The 18,033-nt window shown below is 47.3% G+C and overlaps 1 protein-coding gene across 1 annotated transcript in view; it reads left to right on the plus strand.

Annotated features, from left to right (window-relative positions):
- The first annotated feature begins 443 nt into the window (after nt 1-443).
- The window catches only part of LOC142790042 (uncharacterized), a 45,049-nt gene continuing 27,459 nt past the window's right edge, over nt 444-18,033 (plus strand). Inside the window, exons 1-3 of the mRNA XM_075885077.1 lie at nt 444-532; nt 2,009-2,134; nt 14,025-14,309. Coding sequence (XP_075741192.1) covers nt 490-532; nt 2,009-2,134; nt 14,025-14,309 — 454 coding nt within the window. The 5' untranslated portion in view covers nt 444-489. The remainder of the gene's footprint in view (nt 533-2,008; nt 2,135-14,024; nt 14,310-18,033) is intronic.

Genomic DNA, 18,033 nt, shown 5'->3' on the forward strand with positions numbered 1-18,033 from the left:
ACACCGGAGGAATGAGGGCAGGACCTGACTTTTTTGCTGTCAGTAGCACGAAAATCGCGTCATAGCATAAATACTGCTGATGTGTGTTCACATTGGTCCCACTCAACACTTTTTAATTGGTGATAGGAGGTATATGACAAGAACTGAAGAGAAAGGGTGTGCTGACACAGATTTGGGGGTGTGCGATCGCCTCTACTGTGCCCCTTCGGATCCACCCTTGGTGCTAACCTTGCAGTGAAAAGTGTACGCGAATTCTCACACGGTACGTTTTGCCGGCTAATTTTGGTCCCAGCCTCATTATTTTTAACCATACCTCTTTTGAAAATATTGAACGAAAGAATAGCAGGTGTTTGATAAAATGAGAAAATTCGTATTTTCCACGTGTCACACGCTAATATGTCATAAAGAAAACGCGATGTTTCTCATCATCTTTCTAGGCCTAAAGCTGTCATCTTTTGGGTCATCCTTTCGTCACTCTGCTTGCTCACCATGCTCTCCCTGGCCATCCTAATGCTCACCATTGTCACCAACAGTAAGTGGATTAGGTGTCGGCACAGAACGACCCAGTGATGAAGTCACATTTGACAAGTGGTTGGTATCAGTATACCTTAGCTTAACTTTTTTTAACACAATAGTGTTATATGGCGGTGTCCACCAACATCTCAGTGACGCATAGAAAAACTCTGCTCTTCCAAGAAGGTTGCTATTAATAAAGTGCCTCAATGCAACTATAGTAAAAAAAGATTTTAACGCATGCTGTACTTGCATTTTATTAACTCATTTGACTACGTCTTTTCCTTCGCCTCCACTGTTTATCGACCTATACATCAGTACTGAGAAAATTGTGTCACCTATGTCCTTCAATTAATTTTTCGTGTTACTGAAAAAAAAGATATTATTTTTAAAGCTTACTGTTAGGAAATGGACACTGTTCACAACTTCCTTGAAAGAAGCCTTACGTGGCACCAAGTATGTTCGCAGGGCAACAACGTTAGGTAACGCGTGGCGTAAGCGTAACACTGTTGGCAAAAAAAAAATCTTGAACGTCCTGAAAGAAGAGAAAACGATTAACTATTTGTTGTGCAAAGAGACGTGAGAAGCTAAGCCCCTCTTTTTTAACTCTCCTGAAAAGATTCATTCTTCTGCACCTTTCCCTGGTGGATCCCCACAAAAAAACAGCAAATATTTTCTGAAACGTTTGCACAATCATCATCATCATCGCTGTGACTACGCCCACTGCAGGGAAAAGGCCTCTTCCATGATAGGCCACTCAACACGGCCTTGGATGGACGTAACATAAAACATAGCGGGAGCTTCGTTCAGGGCAAAATGAAGGTTGTGTACTGAATGTCTTTACGTGTTGAAAGGAGTACGTCGGTCAATCAGGTCATTGCTCTGAATTCGCGCCTTTGTGAACATAAGAGTTCACTAAAGGAGGCCCTGTACTCCCCCTTAACGATGCACTGCAAGGAGTGCGTTTGTCAGCCGAAGCCTTCTGACACACAAATGATTGGCAGGCACGAGAAGCGGACGACCAGAGAGATAATGGAAGCGTACCGAATTAAAAAGCGAGGTGACAAGTTCGTTATCCAGGAGTCTGTTTTGTTAGCAAAATCTGAATTTGTTTTTTGGACGTCACGTAATTCAGTGCATCTCTTTCCTTGCTTTTGTTTGTTGTTTATTTTTTCGAAGGGGGCCTTCTCGTAGTAGTTGATAATAGGTGTGATTTGTGGTCACGTACACGCGTGTTCTGCTTACATAGCAGTGTTTGTTAGGCAATGAAACTTTTCAGTTGCTACTAAGCGCTCGTCATGTATCTTTTATGAGTATCCGTACCTGTTGGTGCTTGTTTCGTCTTGCAGTATTCACAGCTTGACGTACTTCAGAATACAACGGCAATATTAAAATTCTTTTGGTCTATAGTGAACAACATTGCAATCAAACTCATCTTCCTGTTCCTGAATGCAAAAATCTAACACGTACCAACTCTACAACGTTGTCTACGCAGCCGCCCAAGCAAAAGAGAGCACAGTGACCGGCGCAAAAGAACTCGATGTTGACAAAGGAGACAGCGGACCTTTGCCAGCCATGCCAGTCGATGTACGAGTCGGCTCTGGGACGAAAGTCACAAGTGGTAAGCAACGAAGAAGTTTAGCGCACATCACGCTGGCGACTGGGTCAGATATTTTGGCTGCAGATAGCTCGAAAACCGTTTATATCTAGGTCATAATTTCGTAAGTGCAGAGCCTCTATCCATTATTTCGCGTGCCACATCCTTTGTATTGTAGTAGATAAAACCCTTTATATGAGTCTGTATCCGAACCAGGTGCATCAGAAAAAGGAACTCAGTAGCCCGATTTGAACTGCAATTGTTTAGTGTTCTTTTGGAACTCATTCCTTACTCATTCGTAGATTTCTTTCTTGACTGATACATTCAAATCTTAAGGCCAGAACAAACTGAAAAACATAGTGCATCGCAGACATAAAAAATTGATCACCCATCATGATGCTCGGCTTTCCTTAGCGAAAACGATGCTGCGAAAAGAGCCAGTGCTTTCAATCACGGTTATACAAGATTCTAACACAAGCGTGAAGAGCCGCTTTATATTGTCGCGGGTTATAAATGACAGGGGGTTTATTTAAAAACACGGGCAGTAAGACTTGTAGAGACGCTCTCAGAGAAGGCCGCTAAGATTGTCGTCTTCTTCACTCTGCTGTGCTGCGCCTCTCGAGCAAATCCGCGTTCTTCGTTCTCGTCGCTATTTCGCCGCTAAATGCAGCTATGCGCGCGTCATTACCCTCCCGCCAGAGTGAGCGTCGTCCCGACGCTCAACAGGTAGAGATGCGGCCATCGAGCGTTTACATCACTGAGAGTGGTAAAGTTTCATGCAGACCACGTGCACTGTCTCAGGCAGATGCTAGCGACGTTTTGAACAGGAGGCGGCGTCGGGCACGACTTCGTACGTCACGTCGCTAAGACGACGCAGAACCTTGTAGGGTCCGAAGTATCGGCGTAGAAGTTTCTCTGAGAGGCCTCGTCGTCGTACAGGATACCAAACCCAGACTCTATCTCCTGGTTGATAAATGACGAATCGATGGCGAAGGTTGTACCGTTGGGCGTCAAGTTGCTGCTGATTCATTATTCTGACGCGGGCAAGCTGCCTTGCTTCTTCGGCGCGTTCAGTGAAGTCTGCGGCGTCTGTCTCTGAATCATTGCAATCGTAAGGCAGCATGGCGTCAAGCATTGTCGTAACTTCTCTGCCATGAATTAGTGCGAACGGTGTCATTTTTGTTCTTTCCTGGCGCGCCGTATTATACGCGAATGTGATGTACGGCAATATTCGGTCCCAATTCTTGTGTTCTACGTCCAAGTACATGCAAAGCATGTCAGCGATTGTCTTGTTAAGTCTTTCTGTAAGCCCATTTGTTTGTGGGTGGTAAGCTGTCGTCTTCCTATGCGCTGTGCCACTGAGCGTAAGCACAGTGCGCAAAAGCTCGGCTGTAAACGCGGTACCTTTGTCTGTTATGACGACAGCTGGAGCACCATGTCTCAGAACAATGTTCTCAATGAAGAACTGGGCCGCTTCAGCTGCAGTGCCACTCGCGATTGCCTTGGTCTCCGCGTATCGGGTGAGGTAGTCCGTCGCCACTATAACCCATTTGTTGCCGCTGTCCGATGTTGGGAATGGGCCCAGCAGATCCATTCCGATTTGAGAAAACGGGGTTTCTGGCACGGGCACAGGATGTAATAGCCCAGCGGGTTTGACAGGTGGTACCTTGCGCCGCTGACAGTCAATGCATGTTCGGACGTAATGTTTAACCTCTGCTGCGATTCTTGGCCAGTAATATTTTTCTTTGATGCGTGTCAGTGTTCTTGTGAAACCGAGGTGGCCCGCAGTGGCTTCGTCATGGCAGGCTTGTAAAATTTCGCTGCGGAGAGCTCCAGGAACTACCAGCAGATAGCTTCTACCTGTTGATGAAAAGTTCTTTTTGTACAGAATTCCGTCCCGTAAACAGAATGACGATAAGTTCTTTGAAAACACTCTTGGTGCATTGGCAGCTCGTCCGTTCAAGAATTCTATAAGCGAGTTGAGCTCCCGATCATCTTGTTGTTGCCGAGAAATGATAGCTGCATCAACAACTCCTAAAAAACCGGCGAAATCATCATCCTCTATAGCCGGTGATTCAATAGGTGACCTTCACAAACAGTCGGTGTCTAAGTGTTGCCTTCCGGACTTGTAAACTACGGCCATGTCGTACTTTTGGAGCCGTAAGCTCCATCGTGCTAAATGTCCTAATGGGTCTTTCATGTTGGTCAACCAACAAAGAGAGTGATGGTCGCTTATGACTTGGAAAGCGCGGCCATATAAGTACGGGCGGAACTTCGCAACTGCCCAAACACTCCTTCTCCGTTTTTGAGTAGTTGGACTCGGCGCGTGTCAACGTTCTGCTAGCGTAGGCAACCACTCTCTCCACACCATCTTGGCATTGGACAAGAACAGCACCTAGGCCCACATTGCTGGCGTCTGTATGGATGGCTGTTGGTGCATTCTCGTCGAAATGAGCGAGGACAGGTGGAGTTTGTAGACGCTGTCGCAGCTCGTTGAATGAAGCTTCTTGCTCTTCACCCCATACAAATGCGATGTCTTCCCTTGTAAGGCAGGTGAGCGGAGAGGCGATGTGTGCAAAGCCTGCTATAAATCGCCGGTAGTAGGCGCAGAGACCCAAAAAACGCCTGACCGCTTTCTTATCAACAGGCCTTGCGAACTTTGCGACGGCTGCTGTTTTATCTGGGTCAGGCTTCACACCTTCGCGACTGATCACGTGTCCCAGGAACTGGAGTTCTTCGAAGCCGAAATGGCATTTTTCCGGTTTGAGTGTGAGTCCAGCGGACCGTATGGCTTGAAGGACTGACAGTAGCCGCTTTAGATGCTCTTCAAACGTGGCCGAAAAAACGATCACGTCGTCGAGGTACACAAGGCATGTTTTCCATTTCAGGCCGGACAGAATGATATCCATTAGTCTCTGAAACGTGGCTGGGGCTGAGCATAGACCGAAAGAGAGGACTTTGAATTCATAAAGCCCGTCTGGCGTCACGAAGGCGGTCTTTTCTCGGTCTCGCTCATCTACCTCTATTTGCCAGTATCCACTTTTAAGGTCCATTGACGAGAAGTAGCACGCATGCCGTAGCCTGTCCAAAGAGTCATCGATCCGTGGTAATGGATAAACGTCTTTTTTTTGTAACATGGTTAAGCTTACGATAATCGATGCAGAAACGCAAGCTGCCGTCTTTCTTTTTCACGAGTACAACTGGCGATGCCCAAGGACTTTTTGATGGTTGGATAACGTCATCCTCTAGCATCTTCTTGACTTGCTGCTGGATTACCTCACGTTCTTTCTGAGCGACGCGATATGGGTTCTGTCGGATCGGTCTTGCTGTGTCTTCCGTAATTATACGATGCTTTGTCAGAGGCATTCGACCCACTCGTGATGTCGATGAGAAGCAGTCCTTGAACTGGTCGAGCAGCTCCATAAGATGGCATCTTTCAGTCGGTGTTAGACTCGGACCGATATCAACTGGTGGTGTTTGTGGAGGTGATTGAGCTGTGGCTTCCTTTTGCATTAGAAGACAGTCGTGAGAGTAGTCGAGCTCTTCGAGGTACGCCACAGCCGTGCCTTTACCGATGTGCCGGCGCTCATTCGTGAAGTTGGTCAGAAGCACGTCTGTGCGCCCATCCACTAAGCTGACGACACCGCGAGCGATGGCGATGCCTTGGTGAAAAAGAAGGTCAGTGATGCGTTCGACTATGGCGTCTTCATTACAGTGCACGGCGCAACACACGGAAACAAGACTACATGACAGTGGTGGCACGCAGACGTCGTCGTCGACCACACGTAACACCCTGGGTTCTTGGTCTGGATCAGTGGTCACAGACTTGTCAGCGGCGAATGTGATCACACCGTCGCGTATGTTGACCACAGCACCGTACTCTCTTAAGAAATCCATTCCCAGAATCATAGGTTTGCAGCACTCCGGTAGGACCAGAAATGTGGCTACAAAAGCCACATTCTCAATAGTGAGTCTTGCTGTACATTTTCCCGTGGGAGTCATTATCTGGCCTCCAGCACTTTGGATATAAGGGCCCGTCCATTCCATCCTGACTTTCTTGAGTTCGTCTGCCAATCGTTCACTCATTATGGAGAAGTCTGCACCCGTATCGACTAAGGCCGTCACTTCAACGCCGTCTATCGTCACAGCGAGGTCGGCAGTCACAGTTTTTTCGGCGAAGTCTTCATCGTCGTCTCTCACGTGTTTCGGCAGCAGTGGGGGTTTTTCGGCAATTCGGCGGCTTGCAACCTTCCCCCAAGAGGTCGCTGCTTTCAGTTTCCCCGCCGTGGGCTGGAAGACCGACCTCTGACGGCGTCAGCAAAACTACGGCGGCTTGGTGAACCAAAGCGAGCCGGTGATGGTGACCGCGTCCGGAAGGTAGAAGAGCCTTCCCGCCTGCCAGCCTGGTCATCGTCGATGGGGGCACGGTTTTCGTCGAACTGTCGGCGCGTAGCTGTAGATGCACTATTGCGGTATTCAGCTCGGCGATGTGGGCAAAAACGGCAAATGTGCCCTGGCTCTCCACAGTTGTAGCAGAGTGGTCGACGATCCGCAGTGCGCCATATGTCGGTCTTCCGCATATAGGGTCGCCTGACAGAATCCTGCTGAGCCCAGGCTGCCACAGGATACGGTTCGAGGTACTGCGGCGCTGGCATGGGCGTGGGTCGACGAACAGCGTCTGCATAGCTGTATCCGTTCGGCTGGTACGACACTTCTAGAGCCAATGGACGACGCACAGCGTCTGCATAGGTACACGAGCTTGGACGGTGCGGTGGAGCGGAATATTGCTGAGGAGAGGCAAACGCTTGTCGAAGTTCATGGCGAACGATTTCAGCGACGGAGGCTACCGTGGACTCCTGCTGCGGGGGCGCCTGTGACTGCAATGTGTATTTTGCGTTCTCCTTCGCGATCTCCTCACGCACGATCTGTCTAATCAGGTCGCGTAGAGCAAACTCGTCGTTTGCGGAAAGTGCGGCGGCGCCTGCAGCTGCGCCGGTGGCCGGGCGATCAGACTGTCGGTATCGTTGCTGTAGCGCACGCTCTATTGCGGTGGCCTCCCTGGTGAACTCGTCCACTGTTGTCGGCGCATTGAGCACAAGACCAACAAATAGCTGCTCTTTGACGCCCCTCATGAGATGGGTTAGCTTTCGAGCCTCGGGCATGTTGGGGTCCGCGTGGTGGCACAAGCGCACCATATCCTCAGCAAACATGGCGACGCTTTCATGCAGCTGTTGGGTGCGTCCTTCAAGAAGGCGTTGTGCGTTTTCGCGTCGGTCCGCGTTACCGAAGGTGTCAAGAAACCGACGACAAAACTCCTCCCATGTCGTCAATGTTGCCTCCCGGTTTATAGACCACGTCTTCGCGCCGTCTTCAGGGCGAAGTGTACGTGGAAGAGCTTTCCATCGAGACTCCAGTAGTTCGATTTAGCTACCCGTTCGAACTGCTCAAGCCAATCTTGCGCATCTTCGTTCGGCCGGCCATGAAATGGTTCAGGAATGCGCATTTTCTGGACCGTCACCTGTGCAGGACTCCTTGCCATTTCTTGAGTAGGGGTGGTTGTCGGAAGTGTTGCTCCCTTTAAAAGGCCAAATTCTGGTTCAAGACCTTGAAGGCGACGGCTTGAGCGGTGCACAGGCGTCTCCACGCGTGGCTGTCTCGTAGGGCTGGACTCGGGGCTTCTCACAGGGGTGCTGATCATGAGGTGGTAGTACCTAGCTCCTCCACCAGTGTCGCGGGTTATAAATGACAGGGGGTTTATTTAAAAACACGGACAGTGAGACTTGTAGAGACGCTCTCAGAGAAGGCCGCTAATATTGTCGTCTTGTACACTCTGCTGCGCTGCGCCTCTCGAGCAAATCCGCGTTCTTCGTTGTCGTCGCTATGTCGCCGCTAAATGCAGCTATGCACGCGGCAATATTCGTTAGAATGACACGTCGCCCTGCAACACAGCTGTTCTTGCGAATACTGTGGCTTGGGAGTATGTTGCGTATCTAGGAGCTTTACGCGTGCAGTGCAACTTCAACGCACTCTCCTGCATAATAACGGCTTAACTTATTGTAGCTCCATCGTAAGAAAGGCCTTTTTGCAAGAGAAGCATGTCCAGGAGCACGCTATGAGGGTACCGAGGGCAGCAAGATGAACGTGTCTTTAAACGTCTCTGCTGCTATTTTTCTTTTCGCCTTCTTTCTTTAATAGCCGGGAAGTGTGAATGCGTTAAAAGGTACAAGCCAAACTTTTTAGAAATTTTTGTATTGCAGCTGGAAACTATAGCAGTGGTGTTGAGGACACCTATGGGAGTATCGAGATGCCTCGGAGCGTGAGGAATACAATGTGCTAAAAAACGTTTTCTATTTTCCCATCGAGGTCGTGGTACTCCCGTGACGTTATCACAGTCCGATGTAAGTCACCTAGTCTGACTGCATGCCTGGAACGTCTCTCTTTTTTTCTGTAGAGAGCCTCCAGCTCGAAACAAACGCAAGGTTGCGCCTCGTGTCGCGTGCTGCTACCAGGCGCTATGGACAAGTGTTGGTTGCCGTACCACTTGTGAACGTGACATGACGTAGGCAGCTCCTCGAAGGCAGCTGTAAGAACTGCGTGTGTTTTCAAAAGGGGTGTGAGGGCTGCTGCCGTAGTCAATGATCCCAATAATAATAAGGAAAGGAGCAAGGTTCATACAGGGCTAATAAATTCTAAGTAACCGAGTACAACTGCGTCGGAGTATGCAGGTAAATGGAGAAGCCTCGGCGTCAAATGGGAAGAGTAACGCTGCAGTGGTCAAGCACAGAGCGTAATGGGGATACAATAGGTATGAGCTGCTTCGACGACTGTCACAAGGTGTAATAGATCCGGGGCTTACATTTGGGAACTCAATTGTGGGCATAATGTCCGAGGTTCAATCAAGAAAGGAGGTGAATTAAACGACTGCGGGATGCCTCGTGCTGGGCACTCACGGGAAGACGATGGATGAGGCGTTAAAGGGCGATGAGGATGGACAACTTTTAAGGCGAGAGAAAGTCGGAGCAAAATAAGGCTCCAGAAGAGGCTAAGGAATACGAAAGGAAATAGATGAGGCAGAGAAAACGTTCTGTTATTTGTATACAAAAAGAGTTCACAAGCAGTGAAAAAAAAACTTGGAGGCTCACCAGTTAATATTCAGCTGACAGTGTATGGCACAAGGCAACAAAAAGCGCAAAGCGAAAAGGCTGAAAGACGGAGTGGGTTTTTACGGCAGCGATAGAAAAAAAACTGGCTCTGAGTATAACTACCGAAAGGGCGGAAATGAAACAAGGACGAAGGCATTTTATGATAACTCAAAGCGAAGCCTTTCACACTATGAAGCATGATCGTATTGCCTTGGAATGCGTAGTTATAAAGTCAAAGTAAAGAAGTAAAGAAGAGCACTTCACATGCAACCGAAAAAACAAAGAAAGGACGAAACATGTTCTGATTGATTATGAGGATATCCTACCTGGTGTACGTTTCGGCCCAAGCCTACATGAAGCTGAACAAGCCCGCAATAGATATATGGAATTGATTGGCAAAATATTGGTCTCGGGAAACAATACAGAAAGTAAAAATTAATACTAAGAAAAATAAAGACATTCTGCTGCAAGGGGTAGAGACCAGAGCTGTAAATTTACGTTTTCATTTATGTGGTAAGGGAGGTGTAATAGAAGTAGGCAAGGCACCCAAGTAAGTAAAAACAAAAGAATGAGTTTCCTTTTTTTCTTCTTTTCCAGCTTTGTGGCACACGACACCGTCTTGTTATAAAGGGGTGCTCCTAGCATAAATTTATTTCAAGGAGGAGTGTACAGGAGACGAAAGTACATCGCGTTCAGCGCTCATTCTAACGCCCCCTAGACTTTCTAGGGGATGTTAAACATACATGTGACCAGCGGCTGTGCTTGCTTCGTGATATCCAGAGTGAATAGATGGGCACCCCAATAAGCATCGCAACCAACCTCACCTTTTAAAGTTAGGAGTGATGGTTCCCTAAGATATACACGGTTGCAACCAAGTCCATCTTGATGAAGCGAGGTGCTACGTTGTGCATTCCGCCGCGCTGCACATGCGGTAACGTTGATTTGAAGTACAGCTTCTAAAAAACGACCCTTCGAATGATCTAATGATAATGTATTTTCTCTACGCAATGCTACATTACAATTTATCTTGCTTTCAGAACCTTCCTGTCCGTACTTGTTCAACTGAATGACTCGTTTTCTTTATCTTGTCCACAACAGAGGTACTCTTTTAGTCAAATCTTGACCGCGCCTGCAGGCAGAAAATCAAGTCAAATTATGGCCGCTTCTACGCGGCTCCGTAGCCATGTCCCAGAGAAACTGGCTCGATTCGAAGTGGCCGTCAGAATAGCCGGGTAAGGATTAACTGGGATTTTTAGTCAATTTTTTTTCTAAGAAGATAAGGCCTGTGGTTCAGCGTGACATTTCCATAGGCGGCTAGACCAACGTGGTGGCGGGAAAAAAGGCGAATTATTTTAGGCAATCGAGAGTGGTTTCTCATCTATATAATGCGGTGGATATTATGACTATAGGTAATTAGAAAACTGTTAGTATCACCATAATCTATATCTGCACGAATAACATGCAAAGCAGGCTCAGCACCGGAATCGAACTCGTGACCGCCTGAACGTGAAACAGATGTCTTACCCATTGCACCTCAGCGCCACCGCACGAAGGCGAGTTTTTTTTTTTTTTTTTTCGTGGGGTATATATTTACAAAGTGACTTTTTACAAATCGTCGGCGGAACCTCGAAGTTTTTTTTGTCATGCGAATTTGTTTACGCATGCATTTGATCAGCGATTTGTTTGTATACAAGGCTTCATGGACTTGATACAACCACGGTGAGCGCTTTCAGCTCCGACTTCGGTTCGTGGTGCGCCGTTCCGCAAGAACGTTTAACATGTGTTCGTGCGTCGTTTTAGTGCTTCCCCGTGAACTGCTGGTGTTTAGCTCACCTAAATTCGTGGATACCAGCGCGACGAGGCTGTGTTCAGCTGTCGAAACCTACGTATGTTTCTCGCACGTGCGTGTGCTGTGAGCAATTTCGCTTATTTGTGTCGCTATAGCTACACGCGTGTCAGTAAGAGCAGCCTATTCTCGGCTGTTTCAAGACAATGCGCTTTCGCACATAAGCGTCGCATTGGTATTTTAGCGTGCCTACTCTAACATTTGCATTTCGTACGCGCGAACTGCCGCGAGCTGCACGCTGGGGCAGCAGCGCCTCTTTAGGATTTCAACGATTACTTATTTCCGCAATTAGAACTATAGCACATTATTTCGTGATATAGAGTGGTTTTTGCTCATTTTCAGTCTTTCACTGATCCTATTTACGGGGAGTGGCTACTCTTACCTCTATTCAGCATCACATCATTGTTCAAGTGAATGCTTAAACGTGCGCCAAGGTCAAGCATGACGTACAGTAATTAGCGTCGGATAGGTAGGTCTTCCTTCAAATAAATATAGCTTTGTCACATCTCTTTCGCGAACGTCTGCGTGCTGTCGGGGTCAAGAAATAGTGCAAAACTAACCTAAAAATCTTTATTGTTACTGCATGAAATTGCTTTTTAGAAAATGGGTATTTTTATAGCTGGTACATCATTTCCACAGGAGTACACTGGTTGTCTTGGTCATGATTCACTCTTACAAGTACATGCTGGAATATGAGAACTGTACTTAATATGCAAAAAAGCAAGCAAATGTTGGGGTCATACGTTCTCCTTCTGACTTCTACCCTTGACTTCTGACTTCTGTACTTGATGTTCAAGTTCATCATCAAATTACGCAACCACTAATCAAACATCAACCAACCGATTTTCAATTTTGATCTTTCTCTGTCTTGCTGTCTTCCATTTGTTTCTTTTTTGCCATGCTTTACTTAAATCATCAGTTCAACTTGTTTTGTAGAACACGAGCATCAACATACATAGGCCAGTGTTTCAGTAAGCTGTCGCGCATGCACTAGTACTCTTTTATTTAGTGCATGACACAACGTCATCTCTCGACAACTGATAAACGGAAGGTTGTTTGCACTATTTTATTGAAATCAAACGAGTAACATATGGGACTGCTCATCTCAGTGTTTGCCCAAATGCAGGGAGATGAACGATATCTTCAATAAAGTTTACCGTAAGGCACTGGAAAATGTTTCCGCCTCAGACCATCTCGTAGGAAAACGATCATTACCAGACAGCCGGATGAAATCTCGACACAGAAATGCCATGGCAGGTGACGGTGAACGCGTGTGCTTTAGGTGATGCCAGGCGCCGAGCTGGCGAGACGGAGGGTGGAGGAGGAGGTGGCGTTTCTCTTCTTTTTTCTTCCGCGCGCGCGCCCGTCGCTGAATGGGTCCGTAAGCTGATGCCGGCTCCGGGCGCCAGGCTCGCGTGACAGAAGCGGCGGCTCTTTTTTTTATTTCGTTTTCTTCTTGCGCCAACTCATAACGGCTATAGGCAGTACTTTCGCTCCGCGCAGCTGTCACGGTTTTTTTTTTTTTTTTTGCTGGGCTCCCTATAGAAAGAATTTCAGTCAATACGTAGAAGCGCGCCGCCTATATGCCATTCGGTATCCTGCACCTGACTGAGAGGGGAGTTTCTTGTGAGTTTTGAAACTGGCACTAGTCTGGATGTTGGTGCCAATTAGGCTTGTTCGGTATGCCACATATAGATTGCGCAAGAACAGCAGCAAGGAATATAGTGGGGCTTCAACATATACTGAATGTTCAATATCTCGGGATGCCTCTGAATGTCAATGCTATGTTCAAATTGTAAAAGAGTGTACGAAGTGTACTTCGCATACTCTTTTGAAAGTAGTGTATTCGTTGCTTCTTTTTTTCACCCACATTCTGTACCGAAAAGCTTTCAATGCAGTTTTGTTCAAAACATACAGCTTTTAGCGCAAATCACAATGGTAATGTATGTCGGGCAGGACAAAACGCAGCATTTTAGCTGGCTTAGGAAATCCAGGGCTTGGACACAGGATGTAACTCGCGTAGGAATGTAGGTGGTGTAGCGTTATTAGGTCGACTCTCCAGTCACAGCCGCAGATGTAATTGATCCTGTTGTTTTCATAATACGCACGTACTAAGATGGTTCTCAAGACGTTAAATTGGAAAATATCCGAGGCTCCTTGCATTTTAATCGCTGCTGGCAAATGTTCAGTTGCACCACCTCTAGGCAATTTCTGATAAAGTAGTATTGCACCTCTAAAGAAACCTCGTAATCACTGAGTTGTAATGGCACGCTACGGGCGCTTGAATGCCATGCTTGACTTTGTCCTTTGCGTTTTCTCGTTGCTGCACGTTCACTTGTGCATCTGTTGGTACATTTTTTGAGCATGTGCGTGACCCTCTTCATGTGTTCCATGAATAAAATTTGCTATTTGAAGTCCGAGGCTAATTCCTGTCCCACGCGTTTTTCCTTTGAGCGTTTTGCGTTGATAACTGTGTCACAGAAAAGGCTTAAGAACCCAAATAGCCCATCTCTCTTCATTTATAATTACATCGTAGCAAAACAGCCCACACAGGATGACTAAGAACGCAAAGGAAAATTCGTCCCATTCCCTGCACTGTTTTATACAACCGTAATAACCAAGGGCCAACAATGCTTGTTACAATCACTTTTATTGTTTTCTAATTAGCTTATTACTATTTGAAGCCGCAGTCTACGAGCGCTCGTACACACTGTGAAGTGGTGGCCAGAGGAAGGCTTATGCCAAAAAGCGTTGGTTGAAGATGACCGATGAATGTGTGCTCATGCTGGCAATATACACTAAGTTATAATGTCGGCTGTTGGTTTTATAAGCCTCAAAAAATATAGTAAATGAACTTTAGTACCCTGACTTTGGCTATTTATCAATGTATTTTATTTCATTCTGATATTTCACCACTGCATCGCAGAAGAAACATCAAGCAAGGTCTTCTCGACTGCAAGGCCGACTGCGAGTGTCGAGAAGACCACGGAAACGGTGAAAAAGCCTTCTATGAGCTCCGAGAAATTTCCAAGCCCTACAACCATGCCAAGTACCAAACTGACAACCAAGTCAACCATCAACACAACTACAACACCAACCACGAAACCAACCACCAAGCGGACCACCAAGTGGACCACCAAGCGAACCAAAAAGCTTACCAGAAAGTCGACACTTACGACGACAACCAAGCCGATCTCTACGCCTACCCCTCGTGAGTACGGATCGAGAGCCATGGCCTCGTACGCATACATTCTTCCTACAGTATAAAATTACGCAGACAACGGCCTTAGCTTACGTGCCATCGGCTTACGTTGCTTTTCGTCGCCATTCGTCAATTTCAACACTGAAAAGGCGTGTTGCTATATTGTGCAAAAAGGGAGGATGTATTCAGAACTCTAACACCAAAGCTGAGAACAATTTACCTTTTATCAAAATCGACATACAATTGCGCATTTTGCATAAAGATTAAGACTTCTTGGGTCAGACACGTTTTTGTCGTTGTAAAACAGGAAAACGACAACACATTCGGAAGCCGTAACCCAGTCAGGGAAGTGACAGTTTCTCACGCAGAGGAACCGTTCGTGTTACCTTACGTTTTGTCATTTTTGTCGCACATGTGGCAGCTTACCGACCAAAGGCACTAGGCTGCTATAGGGCGCAGATTCAAGTGCACACAGTATTGTGATGGGACTCAACTGCGCAAACATCCGTTTACCTTGGTTAAGGTGCTCAGGTCACTCGCTTCAGCGTGCTAATAGGCTCAATGTTTTAATACGTGAAGAACATGTCAGAAGTGGCACGACTTCACTGTACTGGCATGATGCCCTATTTATAAATTATTTAATACCTTATTTATCTACTAACGATAAACTATTCATTGAGAATGAACGAAAAAAATGGGAGCTGAAGGCCCGGCTATTCTTTGTCGGACACAGTTTTGTACAGAGCGACGTTCCAAGGATTGAAGTTTTGGGGCCCTTACACGCGCTAGCCGCAAACCCGCTCCGCGCGTGGCGGGACCCCTGCCGCCCGCAAACGGAGAGCGAAATGGCGGCGCGGCGCCAAAATTCAACACAAGCGCTAGCCGCATGAGCTTTGCGTGAGCGGCTCTTATGCGCACTCTAGTTGGACGACGCGACGACTGTTGAGGCTGGCAACCATTTGGCGGAGCTTCAGTTTTCGAGGTCGGCAACCATAACCAACAGCAGACGACGCTAACAAGTTCTTTAATGCGTTAGTTCAAGCCACCGCGTTTATCATGAAATTGAGGCTGTTGTATTTTCTAAACGCGTTTTTCGGCCGCAAGTGTTGCGTCGCCGTAGTAATCTGCACAGTAAAAATTTTTACACCCAAAGGGTGTAAAAAAGTGCTTTTACGAAAAAGCACCCTTTGTAACACCCTTTAACACCCATAAATGGTTGATTGAAGAAAAAGCACCCATTTGTTTGGGTGCTTGCCTCGATAGCACCCTAAAATAGGCTCTAAGGGTGCTTTTGTGTCTGAGAAGGGTGTAGGTGACGATTCATCAGATGGAATATGCAGCATAAGAAGAACACATAATTATAATATTTGGGATTTTACGTCTCAAAAACCTCGATATGATTATGAGGGTCGTCGTAGTGGAAAGCTCTAGAGATTTTGACCATTTGGTGTTCTTTAATGGGCGCTGATATCGCACAGTGCACAGGCTTCTACCTTTTCGCCTCCATCGGAATTCGACTGCCACGGCCGGCATCGAACCCGCGACCTTCAGATTGGCGGCCGAGCAGCGTAGCTACTGCACGAATATGTGGACCTTGCATTAAATGGCGGCCTAGACTTAGAATGTGTGAAGGTGCTCTCCGAATACAGCAGAATGCCAGCAGAAGCAAATCGCGTTTCATCCATAATGGCAATTAACTACAATCCACGTTACGAAAGCTCACTTTAGCGTTGGTTATAAGCTACATGTTTGCTGTGGATTATATACAGGAACATAATGTTCGCCCGAGTATGGGTGTGTGTGCGTGAGCCTGCGCATGTGTTCGCGTGTAAGCGCGATTGTGTGTACACCCGTGCATGTGTGCGTGCGCGTGTATGTGCGAGTCCATGCTTGTGTTAAGTGTGCCTGTGCACATGTGTACGCCCATGCATGCGTGCGTTTACGGTCGCGTGTGTGTGTTGCCGTATGTGTGTATACGTGTATGTGTGTGCGCCTGTGAATAAGTATGCGTGTGTATCAGCCCGTGCGCCTTCAAATTTCGTTTGTGTGTGCGGGGGGGGGGGGGAGCACTGCTTCTTAGTGTTTAAGGTCCCACATCAGTTCAGACTGGGAGTCTATATGGGAGGTGGCTTAAGAAATGGCGGTGGTCAACGCACTGTACACGGACTATTCAGTACATGGAAAACAGCTGCACATTTTCGTACCTCATCATTGCTTACGAACTTGCTGTGGTAGCTGATTAGGTCCGCTGAGGCGCTTCTACGCTCGAAAACGTGGGTTATGACCAATTCACACGGAAAGCTGTCACTGCACTTATGCACAACCATCGTTTATATTAACAGCGTTTAACAAGAACGTGCCCTGCCTTTCCTACAGGTGCTTAGCTAGCTCATTGGGCAACCATATGGAATTATGTGCTGATCATGTGGTCAGCAAAAAGTTTGTTATAACAACCTCGGCACGTTTCGTGGTGCGTGACAAGCCTTCTAAACATCCGCGACTGTGGATTAATTTGTTCCAGCTTCGACTACGCATTCAGTGTTTGCGGCACCATACGCGGAATTGCCAGACACAGACAATGCGAAAAGAAATTCCTCTGGAAAAAGGTGTAGCGATGCTCTCCCGCTAATGCCACCGAGGACGAAATAATTATTGTTTCTGGCCATTCCATGGTGCACTTTGTTTTCCGCAAGTTTGCTTCACTATTTTTCGCCCACTGCAATCGCATTCCGTCAAAATACTCAAAGAACCCGAGGCTGGTAAATAACCTGCGTCGCAGTGCGACTGGCTGGAAGGAGAGTTGCCATTTACAAGGAGCCATTTCGCGTCGAACGGCCGTCCGCCGTACGCGCCATAGCGTTTGCCTTTCGGTGCCGTCTTGGCGGGTTTCCCGCTCCTCCCCCCACCCCCCCACCCCGCTCACCCCGGCCAGCGTTGCTCCCACAACGGCGGCGTAGATAAGCGAATAGTTGCGTCACCGAACACCTGCGTCGACAGCTGCACCGCCGCCACCAGTGCCTCCTGCTTCTCTCTCTCAACGTTGCCCTCTCTGTCTCATCGTCTTTCAAATGCGTTGCGTTGGTCTGGGGTCTTGGTCGCTGTGTGTGTTCTAGCGAACAGGCGCATATTCAATAGTGGTCACGCATGACACCGTGTTCGAAGTGACGCTCGGATTAAGGAATATTCATGGAGTGGCGGACACGAACAACGTGGGCCTGTTAACGGTGAGTGTACTGTTTTCGTAGGTAGTAATCATACAGCGCTAGCTGGGCGCCTGCAGCAGCTCTGCCGAAGTAGGCTGCCAGCCATTTACAACAGCATGCGTTCGCGGGCCTGTTGCAGATGCCCGATTAAACGTGTGACTTAACGAGTTCACACTGCTATGCGCGATGTTGTGTAAGTGCCTGCATCACTCATACAGTGAGTGATGTGATCACTTAACAAGGGCGGGATTAGTTGCTGATCGCACATTGTCTCTATACTGCACAAAGTGATTGATATTGTTTTAAGATGTGCTTTGGGCTACATCGTAATAACATTTCTATTAATACTCAAATGTGCAACGTGCTTCTGTAGGTGTAAGCGCAAAAAAAAGAAAGAAAAAGAAAAATTATGTACAGAGGTGCACTGTACGAAATGGCTTTTTTTTTGCTTAAAGACGGTATAGTTGGAGGTGCTGATATGCCGCGATGCTCCCAGCACGTGCGCCTCGGTCTTTTAAGCTATTTAGGAC

The sequence above is a fragment of the Rhipicephalus microplus genome, chromosome 2 (assembly GCF_043290135.1).
Source record: "Rhipicephalus microplus isolate Deutch F79 chromosome 2, USDA_Rmic, whole genome shotgun sequence".
Taxonomy (NCBI): Eukaryota; Metazoa; Arthropoda; class Arachnida; order Ixodida; family Ixodidae; genus Rhipicephalus; species Rhipicephalus microplus.